This window comes from Patella vulgata, chromosome 5 (genome assembly GCF_932274485.2).
Source record: "Patella vulgata chromosome 5, xgPatVulg1.2, whole genome shotgun sequence".
NCBI lineage: Eukaryota > Metazoa > Mollusca > Gastropoda > Patellidae > Patella > Patella vulgata.
Window position 1 is genome coordinate 50,655,173 of NC_065883.2, and position 12,774 is coordinate 50,667,946.

General features: G+C 35.4%; 1 protein-coding gene across 9 annotated transcripts in view; it reads left to right on the forward strand.

The window, feature by feature from the left end:
* LOC126821162 (serine/threonine-protein phosphatase 2A 56 kDa regulatory subunit delta isoform) overlaps positions 1 to 12,774 on the forward strand; it is a 112,729-nt gene that overhangs the window by 76,213 nt on the left and 23,742 nt on the right. For 5 of the 9 annotated variants that reach the window (XM_050549534.1, XM_050549537.1, XM_050549539.1 and 2 more), the window contains exons 13-16: positions 3,534 to 3,635; positions 5,037 to 5,118; positions 8,040 to 8,180; positions 8,822 to 8,866. In XM_050549534.1, the coding sequence (XP_050405491.1) occupies positions 3,534 to 3,635; positions 5,037 to 5,118; positions 8,040 to 8,180; positions 8,822 to 8,866 (370 nt within the window). The remainder of the gene's footprint in view (positions 1 to 3,533; positions 3,636 to 5,036; positions 5,119 to 8,039; positions 8,181 to 8,821; positions 8,867 to 12,774) is intronic. The other 4 variants (XM_050549540.1, XM_050549541.1, XM_050549536.1 and 1 more) reach the window with 1 other exon arrangement.

Here is a 12,774-nt window from a genome sequence, read left to right on the forward strand (position 1 = left end):
TTTTCATTGATATATTCATTTATGGCAATCATTTTGTTGCACACAGATTGGGCGTTGATGAGCCCCAATTTAATTCCATTGTTGATATCGGGGTCATGCCTGGTAGCAATAGATACTAAATTAGATTTACAAACACCCCTTTGCCTTGATTCACATTCAGATTGTTGTATGTTACATGAACATTGACACACTGATCCGCAGTGAATATTCGCTTGGCCACTACAATCACTGATAAAGATGACATCGATGCGACTTAATGACTACAAAATATTAACTTTTTTCTTTCGACAAATTTTAATTCTGAAACATTTTTTTTAGTATTAGAAAAATAAATAAAGGTGTTTGAAGTATATCTTGATAAAAAATATTCCATATTTAGCGTAAATAGGTACAGAAAATAGTACGCGGAGGCGTAAAATGGGTAAAATGATATAATTTTGCCCGTACCAGTTCATATTACTACGTTCAATGTAAACAACGCACGTGTGACCATCAATTTGACGTTTTTTTCTGTTTGTCTACTCTGAATTCTTTCAGAAGTACATTTTTTACCCTCTAATCTGATTGACCTGCTCGTAATTGTTTTAAAACAACAAAAACAAGCCACAGAAGTAATCTTTTTTGGCGTTATCGATGCCATCTTGCTTTGTTGGTAAACATTGTGATGTGACGTCACCCTTAGAACTACAGCGGTCTGACCTTTTAAAGGTCAGTCATCTTGGACAGAGATAAAAGACGGATGTCGCATTAGGTCTGTAAAACAGATTGGAACATTGATAGGCTTTTGTTTTCTTGATCCAGCTCTTTTTCCTTGATATGATTTCAGAAGATGTAAAGATTTTAAAACTATTGTAATACTAGGATTTAGTTTAACAGAGTTGTTTCTGAAAGATTGCAGGTCACCTACTGAATACTTAATCATAAGGTTTAATGATCTACTGTTTGAAGTTAATAGATTTAATAAAATGATCCACTTGTTGAGATTAACACCTTGATTTAAAGATACAAGTAGTTAAGAGTTTAATAAAGAGTTTGTCATTCTTGCTATAATAATTCAAAAATAGGTGATGAAAAAAGAAAATATTGAAAATTTCATTCAAATTACTTCATTCTCAGCCAAGTTATCATTGTTTGTAGTTTTGACAGATGCGTGCACAGTGGTAACCAGGGTACTAGTATAATCGGGACTTAGCCTCGCTTTCCCATTTTTAAATTAAGTTTTTAAATGGCGAACCGTTTTAATGTAGTTAAAATCTCGAGTATCCGATGCCATCGAGAGTCGATTATGGTCTTGTTTTGTTAATAAATGTCTAATTAATAGTTTAGATAACATTTCAGGCCTAAAGAAAGACCTGCAATAGGCAGATTTAGCTCTTGCATAGTGTATGTTTAATTAATTTGCAGATTTCCTTTCAGTCGTAAGTGGTTTGAAATTTTCTGAGGGAAAACAATGAGGGTTTTGATGTAGATCAATGACACTAAGTGGAAGAGAACAATAGAGATTAACAGCACAGAAATTTAGCACAGTTCATTACATATGTATATCATATTATTTTTCCATTTTAACTAATAATTCAGCAATAATTCCGGAAATCCAAAAACTTTTTTTTTAAAATTCTTTCACTAAATTATTCCTTGCTGTTGGTTGCCGCTACATAAATTATCACAGACTTAAACTTACAAGAGACAGAAAATTATCAAAATTGTTCATGGCCATGAGACAAACAACCGAAACAAATTCTAACAATTTCTGATAATCACTTAATTACTTTAAATAAGATTTTCATGTGTTGTAAATGTTCTCCTCGGTTAATCACAAAAGACAAAATATGCGACAACCCTTGTTGACTGCCCGGACGACTTAGCTGTTGTGGGCGTATGTTTCATTGTCTGGCAACCTATCTGTTGATATGGTGATAACTGATGTACTTTATCCGGCATACAGGGGGATCACATGGCTAAGTGGGTAAGACGCTACCTCGCTAGCCTGGAGGTCGGGTGTTCGATCCCTGCATTGGCCGAGAAAGTTCATCCAGATTTTCCGGCACGGTTCTCCCTTGTCAGTGATGCAAGACGGAGGGGCTGACAAGGAAAGCTGTCTAGTCGTTCGGATGGGACGAAAAACCGAGGTCCCGTGTACACATTGGCGTGCACGTAAAAGATCCCTTGGCAGTTGGAATTCGATATAAGAGTAGGCCGTAGTGCCGCTGCCCGGGCAAAATTTCCCTCATAGCACACTGTATGGCGTATGCCCGTCTTCATAAGCCCAGGTTAGGAGCAGAACAGTAGGACGTTAAACCCCATTTCATTTCATTTCATTTATCCGACATACAAGTAACTTTGTTCTCCAAAATAAACTAATCTTTGATACTTTGTATTTTATGTGACTTTCTTCGAGATATTTATTTGTCACATATGGGGGGGTGGGGGCGCGAATGGTTAGCACATGCACGCTGAATCATAAGGTCTGTCATTAAGTCAACATGCGTGGTTTCGATTCGTTGGTTGTACGTGACAAGGAGTAGGGTCACCTGTCCAACCTCGTGGGTTTTCTCCGGGTCTTCCGGTTTCCTCCCACTGCTAAAGACCCCTACGTGTAAGCGAATTATTGAAATAAAATTAAACCATGTGTTAGTCCCGAAGTGACATAGTTTGTGTTTAGTGGACGTTATACCCCATTTCTCTCTCTCTCTCTCTCTCTCTTGTCACTTATGAAACAATGTCCTAAAAATTCTCTGATTAGTTTCCATGGCAATAACCTTAGTTGACAACATGTTGCCAATTATTGATAATTGTGTTTGTCAACACCATTTTTTGATGTTACAGATACCATGATACTTATATTTGATCTGTACTTATGGCTGAAATTATTAAATTAAAAAAGCAAGACTTAAAAAAAGATGACCCAACTAGAGAACATTTAATCATTTGAACTAGTTCTACAACTACAAATTCAGTAATCTTATAATGTTTACTTTCTTATTGAGAGAATATACACTGTAAACCAGGTATCATTTAATCTTGTGTATCTAGCACTAATTTCTTTCACATTCGTTTAATATCAAATCTTTGTTTAAAAATTCACAAAAACTGTTTAAAATCACCATAAATCGTTTAATTTCTACTTCTGTCCAGTTAAAAGCTGACCATTCAATTTTGATAATGAGTCAGTGTTTAATTTCTCAATCACTGTTAAAAAAAGAACCCAATTGATTAATGATGTATAATGATTAATTTTTGAACAGTGATTGAGAAATTAAATACTAGTAAATTGGACACTCATTATCAAAATTAATCGGTCAGCTTTAAACTGCACACAAGTACAAATTAGATGATTTTTGGTGATTTTAAACGATTTTTATGAACTTTTAAGCAAAGATTTGATATTATACGAATGTGAAAGAAATTAGTGCTAGATACACAACATTAAATGATATCTGGGTTACAGTGATAAGAGATTATCTAATTGATTTGTACACAGTATAGATTAATAATAATACTAATGTTATATTAATTATTATACTATTTTCTAGGACTATACATGGGCTCATCTATAATGCATTGAAATTATTTATGGAAATGAATCAGAAGTTATTTGATGATTGTACACAACAGTATAAAGTAGAAAGACAAAAGTAAGAACATCAGTGACTCAGTAAGGCACTGGCTATCTAACCAAGTGGTCCAGGGTTCGATCTTGGTGTTCGTTGAGAAAGTTACCCAGTATTTTCCAGCAGGATTCCCCCTTTTCAGTGGGTGCAGGATGGAAGGTGTGGCCAGGACAGTCTTTAGCCATTTGGATGGGATGGAAAACCGAAGTCCCATGTTCATGTTGTTGTGTACTGTGCACGTAAAAGAAGCCTTGACAGTTGGAATTCAAAATAAGAATAGGTTGTAGCGCTACTGTCTGGGAAAAATTTCCCTCATAGCCCACTGTATGTATGGTGTATGCCCGTCTTCAGTAGCCCAGTCGGTGTTCAGAAATGTAGGACATTAAACTCCCATTTCATTTCTATTGCCATCCACAGTTGAAATGTGATAATTGTATTTTTGGCTAGTTGCAGGCAGGGAATCAAGATAGTTTTCTTAGAGCCTTTTACACCAAATTATATTATGTCCCCTGGGGTATAATGTTCAAACTTGGTGTTGGTGTTTATTAGGAGACTCCATGATAAGCATTTTACTCATAAGTCTAAGGCTAATCAATTGATTTACTGAAACTTTGGAACACAATAACTTTGATTCTAATAGGGCAAGTGCGATGAAACTACATAAACACCTTGACAAAGTTCGGTCATGAGAATTTTCTGCTTAATATAAGTATAGATCAGCAGTTGGATTGCACGATGCTGAACAAAAAGATGAACGTGCAACCAGAGGTTGCAGTCGATCAATTTCGAGTTGCTGACGCTGGACAAAAAGATGAACGTGCAACCAGAGCTTGCAGTCGATCAATTTCGAGTTGCGTAAAAATACACAAGACATTAAAAAATGTTGCGTTTTTGCCCTCTACATCTGCGTGACTTGGAGCCTCTCAAAATACTCAATAGAAGCAAGTAAAATCATTATGTGAACAACCCTATTTTAAAGAGGAAATATAAAAACATACAGAGACTACATACAGTAGCGGTGTGTAAATGCTGCGTGAAGCACAGAAATTGATGTAGTGTACAAACTACGACATAGAATAATCTAATTATTCTCACATCAGGGAAATTTTCTGCATGTAAATTACACAGTAGCCGTCAATATTTGTGTTTATTTTGAAAGAAAATGCGTGAGAAACGCAGATTTTTGCGTGACTGCAACCTCTGCATGCAACTAATTAATCAGTGTCATCTATTTATGTTAGTATATAAGCCGGGGCATCAGCCTCACTGTTGGCTTGTTAAATTAGCCTCATTCTTGTTTTCTATATGAGACAACTGATGTATTTTTTCATAGTCTTAATCTTATATAAAGATATAGTGAGTTTGTATTTAATATTAGATTGCTAGTATAATAAATAATTTGTACAAATCTATTCTTATTTGTAGGGAAAAAGAAAAGAATAAGCAACGTGAAGATGCTTGGACAAAAATCCACATGTTAGCCAGGGATAGTCCATGTTTACAAAAGGTATTGTTTCCAATGCTACAGATCAATATGGTATTTACATAGTTTAAAGCTATGAACTACAGATCTAAAGCCTGTCAACTACAGTCTGACCCATACTAGAAAATATAGTGTTTTTATACCATATGAACAATTTCGTAGAAAAGGGTGGCAACATGCCATATCTATTGATTTGTTCATGGAACTTTTACTACAATTCAAGTTCTGTATATATGAAAAAACTATTAGACTCCACTCGCTTTTCACAAGTAGAAAAGGTATCTTTAGCATGAAAGAACGATACATACGATAACTTGTACCAAAACTTCGTAAAGTAATAACCTTGGTTCTTTCTATTTGAGGTAGAATGTTCAAACTTGGTGTAAATGTTCATTAGGTGACTTGAGTTTGATGGTCAGCATTTCCCCGCTTAGGCTCGAGAAGAGATAAGAAATTTGGTTGGCAGCTGCTTTGTAACACCATAATTTTAATTCTAATTGCATGAGAACGGTAAAATTTGGTGTAAAGTTTCATTAAATCATACTTTGACTTTCAATATAGAGCATTTTCTACTGAAACGAAGAAGCCTATTTAATTTCCGTTTATTACGTCTAGAGTTATGGCCCTTGTTTCACTTTGTTGAACCTTGTGAACGCTCTAATGCCAAAAGTTAACATACAATCCTTGTGAAATTATATGCAATATTTAAGTTAGTGAAATGAAGAAGCCTATTGAATTTCAGCAATTTACGTTTATTAGTATTACATCTAGCATTATGGCCCATGTTTCACTTTATTGAACCTTGTGAACGCTCTAAAGCCAAAAGTTATCACCCAATCTTTGTGAAGTTTATATGCATGATTTAAATTAGTGAAACGAAGAAGCTGTTTTGAATTTCAGCAATTTCTGTTTATTACGTCTAGAGTTATGGCCCTTGTTTCACTTTATTGAACCTTGTGAACGCTCTAACTCCAAAAGTTATCATCCGATCTTTCTGAAATTTACATGCATTATTTAAATTAGTCAAACGAAGAAGCCTATTGAATTTCAACAATTTCTGTTTATTACGTCTAGAGTTATGGCCCTTGTTTCACTTTCTTGAACCTTGTGAACGCTCTAACTCCCCAGCAAAATCTATGGGTAACAAAGAAAAAGAGGACATCTGGAAGTGTAAATATGAAACATAAAAAGTCATTTGTCCAGTCCATTGTGTATTCAGCAGGGTTCGGAATATTTACACTCTTCTTTGCCTTTACCTCTGCTATGCCAATCACTATATATTTAGCGTCCCAGACCCTTACCTGAAACTCATTAAACTAGTTCTTAAATTGATCTGCATTTGTATAGAAGACTGATAGTTTATTTATAGTCTGAACAGGACCACTTTGTACACTATTTACATTTGTTACAATTCTTACATGTGACTTGATTTTGACCTTTACCGGGGGGGTGGATGGCTGAATGGTTAGCGTGCGCGCGCTGTATCATAAAGTCTGTCATTGAGTCGACTGGCGTGGTTTCAAATCCCCGGTTGTACGTGACAAGGAGTAGGGTCGCCTGTCCAACCTCGTGGGTTTTCTCCAGGTCCTCCGGTTTCCTCCCACTGCTAAAGACCCCTACGCGCAAGCGAATTATTGAAATAAAATTAAACCATATGTTAGTCCCGAAATGACCTAGTTTGTGTCGAGTGGACGTTAAACCCCATTTCTCTCTCTCTCTTTGACCTTTACCACTTCTCTTGCCCAGGGTGGTCCTCTTACTCGGTACCTGAATTCCCCCGAACCATTCTCTTTCTTATTGAGATCTTTCACTTTTTTGTTCAAGTTTCTTTCAACCTCTCCTTCTGCGATTGTTAGATCGATGGAATGCGTACATTCATGAATCTATCCACGTCTCTCAGTTTAGATTCTCCTTTAAAGAAATCTATCTTCTTTTCGGTTTCTGAGAAGGCAACTACTAGAGGTCTGGTTTTGTTTTCAATGTTGTATTTACCGAGTCATACGGTTTTTTTTTTCACGTTCTCATCAGCTAACGTCACACCGCATGCCTCCGCCACTCCTTTTAAGTTATCTACGTCATATTTTTGTCTCACTTTTCTGTCTTCAGAGTCGCTTTCCATAATGCCATAAATGATCATGTTACATTTCCTGTTTTTTCTCTCATTGATCTCTGTCATGACTGCTTTGACATTGTGTTCACTTGCATCGTTACCTGTGATTTTGTCATTATCTTTGTGCTCAGCATCTAGAACTTTTGTCATCTCACTCACCATAACCCTCACTTTGTCTTCATTTCCTCCTCTAGGTTGTCAAATATCTTCATGTCATTGCACCTATCTTCAATTTCTTTGTCAACAACTTTTCTCTGCTTGGCATGCAGAACCACATAATGTCACTACTATTCATCAGGTTGTACTCCTCTACTGACTTGTTCAGGCACTTTATACAGAAATGATCCCTTCATCTTTGACACTCTAATAGTTTATCATCTTGATCAACGAAGATTTTTGTGCACAATTTACACTTCCAGATTTCCTCTTTTTCTTTGTTACCCATAGATTTTGCTGGGGAGTTATTTGTAGAGTCTTCCCTGGAGTTTGTGTTCGATGATGTTTTACCAGCAGGCCTACCTCTCTTTTTCTGTTTGTTTTCCGCATCATTTTCGATTCCGCCATCTTTGATTAATTTGCTTGCCAGATTGTCAACTCAAGGAATCCAGAATTGTGGTAATTACCTTGTTTATCTGTTTATTTTTTAGATGATGGGTGCAGACATTTTCATTTTCTGTAATAAGTTGTAAATAGCGGGTAACAAGCTCAAGGGCTTTTGTTGAAACTGTTTTTCCCTTGGACATAAGACTCTTTTATGGAAATTATACTGATTGTAGTATGTAATATTTTTTGGGTTCCAATACAGAATCTGCTGAACCTTTTATTTTTTCTTTAGTATCAACAATTTCAGTCAGCATTAGGCCCTCCGACAAATAACTCAGGCAAACCTTCTACTACCAATAATGTAAATGCTAACACCGAGGATGAAGGAGATGTAGTTATGAATATGGAAAAATTAGAATCAGAAGCAAAAGAAGTAAGTTTGTGCAACAATTTATATTTTTATATGTATACTAACAATAGGAGGGCATATTATTACATATATATCATATCTATTGTTTACTCAATGTTTGTGTAGTGTTTGTATGTCAGTGTTGTTGATGACAGTCTGTTGGGCAAATAATTGTACTTTATCTTCATGGTTACAAAATAATGTAAGCATTCACTTATACAAAACTAAACATAGTGGCTGTCATCAAAGGAAACAATGTTACAAAAATATGCATTTAGAAAAGGATTTTACCAGCCCTGATGGTTTATTTGTGATGGACTGCCAGTAAAAAAAAAAAAAAAAGGAACAGATGAAACTTTAACAATCTATATAATTTACTGCAGACCAATGATTAATCATCAATGATGGACAATCGCTGATAAATAATCCTTGCTGTGCACAGGCCTTTATTAATTTTTGTTCAAAATATCAACAACCCTTGTGGGAAAAAAAATCAACATGATATTCTGTTAGCCCCTTAAATAACTTCTTTTATAAAGCCATTGTATTCTCTCACAAACATTTTGCTATTCACAATATTTGTTATGAATTTTGAGTTATTTTTCATGAAATTTGAGTCAAACATTCTATCCAGCAAAAATATTATTTTACTATATTTTTACCAGATTAAATTACACTCAATGAAAGTAAAAACTAAAAGTGACTTAAAGGTATAAAAACTTGATTAATTGCACTGCCTGAGGTTATGCCTCTCTCCATTTAAAAGCCTTTCTTGCTTTTTTTTTTGTTGAAAATACTTGAACATAAATATGAGCTTTTTCTTTATAATTGAACATTTCATTGTCACATGCCTTTCTTTACTTTTTATACGCCCACATTGAAATGTGGTCGTATATTGTCGTTGCCTTCCTCCGTCCGTCCGGCGGTCCATTGTGGATTCTCTAGAGGCTAAAGTTAATATCTGATTGACTTTAAAATTTATACACATTGTTTATTAAGGTCATGAGACAAAAAAGCCTATTGTTTTTCAGTGATTTCCGATAATTACTGCCAGAGTTATGGCCCTTGATCACTTCAAATAATCTTGTGGAGGCTCTTAGAGGCCAAAGTTAATATCCGATTGAAGAAACCTATTGAATTTCAGCCATTTCCGATAATTACTGCTAGAGTTATGGCCCGTTATCAGTGTTTTAGGTCATGAGATGAAGAAGTCTATTCATTTTCAGCGATTTTCGATAATTACTACCAGAGTTATGACCCTTGATCACTTCAAAAAATCTTGTAAATGCTCTAGAGGCTAAAGTTAATATACGATTGACTTCAAATTTATACACAGTGTTTAAGGTCATGAGACGAAGAATCATATTGATTTTCAACGATTTCCGATAATTACTGCCAAAGTTATGGCCCTTGATCACTTTGAAAAATCTTGTGACGCTCTAGAGGCTAAAGTTATCATCTGATTGACTTCAGATTGATGCACAGAGTTTAAGGTCTTGAGACGAACAAGTATATTGATTTTCAATGAATTTTTATGATTTGAACAGCTAAATCCATGACGTTAAAAGTTTTGTATGCTAAACGTTAGCATGGGGCAGAACTTTATAAAAACCAAACAAATTCTAAGGGTTTTCTGATAATTACTTAATGAGTTGTTACTCTTCATCAGATTTTAATGTATTATAAATGTTTCATTATCGAAAAAAGTAAAAATATGCGACAACTCTTGTTGACTGGCCAGACGATGTAGCTGATGTGGTCGTATGTTTCATTGCCTGGCAAACTATCTTTGTTTTCTACGAATAGACTTTAGAATTGATGCAGGGTCTGTCTTTGGTTTGTGGATGACATTTCCCAAGTCTGCTTGAGCTTGGAAACTACACGTCAAACGGTCTTTATGTTATAAAAAAAATTGTATTTATATTTACTCCACATCCAACATAAATCAAAGTTCTTATGTTGAGACACCATTTTTTCCTTTATCTTGATTAAAAAGGAAAATGAATGTAAATACAATTTTTATACGCCCACATTTTCATGTAGACAAATATTGTCGTCGTCCCTGCCCGTCAGGATGTCTGTCCGTCCACAATTTGTTTGAGGACACTCTTCAGGTCACAGTTTTTATCCAATTTTGACGAAACTTGAAATATAGGTCTATCTCCCAAAGATCTTGATTCCTTTCGATACTGGCATGTATCGGAGCATAACTTCATGGATTATGGCCCCTGATTGTACGAAAAATCACGTTTTTAGCAGGTGGACACTTTAGAGGTCACAATTTTGATCCAATTTTGATGAAACTTGAAATGCATATTTATAGCCCAAATATTTTATTTACTTTCGATATTCGTGCATTTCGGATCGTAACTTCCGGAATTATGGCCCCGGATTGTACGAAACATCACGTTTTTAGCTTGTGGTCTCTCTAGAGGTCACAATTTTTATCCGATTTAAAAAAAAAACGTATTATTATATCACCGTTACACCCAAGGATGGCTGAGTTCGAATTTCGTGAAAATCGGCCCAAAACTGACAAACAAAATGGACGCCCTCGTTCTCAAATAGCGTAAAAATATGGTTCATCAAGGTTGTGGACCCTATAGAAGTCACAATTTTTATCTGATTTTGTTGAAACTTGAAATGTAAGTTTATAACCCAAAGATCTTGGTTCCTTTAGATATTCGCGCATTTCGGACCGTAACTTACAGAATTATGGCCCCTGATTGTACGAAAAATCGCATTTTTAGCTTGTTCTCTATCCATCTCTCAAAATTGTGGGCGTATCCTGCCTGGCAGCCGCTGGTTCTTGTTTTAAAAAAAAACGTGTGAATATATCAGTTATACACTAATGACGGTGGAGTTCGAATTTCTTGCAAATCAGACAAAAATTGTACACAAATAGTGTAAAAATATGGTATATCAAGATTGTGGACCCTCTAGAGGCCACAGTTTAAATATATGTTTTTATGTCATAGAGATCTTGGTTCCTTTTGATAATCACACATATCCGAAGGTAACTTCCTGGATTATGGCCCCTGATTGGTTGAAAAATCACATTTTTAGCTTGTGGATTCTCTGAAGGTCACAATTTTTTTGCTGATTTTAAAAACCGTTTAGATATATCACCATTCCACCATAATGAAGATTGAATTGGAATTTCTCGAAAATTGAAATGAAACTGCCCGACAAAATGGCCGCTCTTTGTACGCAAATTGTGTATAATAGGTACGCAATACAAAGGTTATGGACCTTCTAGAGGTCACAATTTTATCCAACTTAAAACATATCTTTATATTCCAAAAATCTCACTCCCTTTTGATATTTGCACATTTCAGACCATTACTTTCTGGATTATGGCTCTTTTTGTTTTCAGCTTGTTCTCTATCCATCTCTTGCAAAATGTGGGCATATCCTGCCTGGCAGCAGCTGGTTTATGAATCAATATCGACTGGTTTGGTGTCCCTGCCTTTCGAAGAAAGCAGGAGACTATTAAAATGGGGTGTCCGTCTGTCTGTTGATCACACTTTTTTGGGACACAATAACTCTCCTAATTGAGCTAGAATGTTCAAACTTGGTGTAGGTGTTTATTAGATCAATTCCTTGATGGAGTTTGAAATTGAAGATGAGCTTTTTCTGCTTAGGGTATTTGATTGATTGATGCTTTGGGACACGATAACTTTAGTTCTAATTAAGTGAGAGTGATGAAACTTGGTGTATAGTTCATCACATCAATACCTTGACTAAGTTCGACAATGAACATTTTCTGCTGATGGTAAGCAGAGCTATAAACAGTTTGATTGGTCGAGACCTTGGAACATAATAACTCTCCTTCCAATCAAGGTAGGATGTTCAAACTTTGTGTAGGCGTTCATTAGGTGAATGCATTGATAGAGTTCGATGATGGACATGTCTGCTTACGGTAAGCAATTTCGTTGAAGCTTTTGGGCAGAATAACTTTGGTTATAATTAAGTGAGAGCGATGAAACTCTTTAGTATAGATTCATTATATCATTACCTTGACTAAGTGCGATGCTGAGAATTGTCTGCTTAGGCTAAGGAGCAATAAGCAATTTGATTGGTCGAGACTTTGGAACATAACAACTCTGCTTTTAATTGAGATAGAATGTTTAAACTTGATTTAGATGTTCATTAGGTGAATATCTTGACTGAGTTCAATGATTAACATTTCCCGCTAAAGCTAAGCAGAGCTAAGCAATTTCTTTGACTTTGATTCTATCTGATAGAAGAGAGTGATGAAACTTAGTGTATAGTTCATTATGACTGTCATCTACTCATTTCGAGATTTCGGCAGGGGACATCAGCCTCACTGTTGGCTTGTTTTTTCTCGATTACAGGCGGAATTGGGATTTGTAATCCATGATGTTATGGCAGTTAAAATTAGCCAATTTATTTGAATTTACATAATTATAATCTATATCTTTGACTTTATGTGGAGAAGTATTTTAACATAGTGATTGCTTACCATAACATACCAAACTCATTTAGCCCATTTACATTTAAACCTTTAATAGCCCTCTGCTTTCAATTATCATTAATTAATTCAATATTTCTTATTTGGCTGGAGAGAGATGCATACCACTACATTGTGCATTTA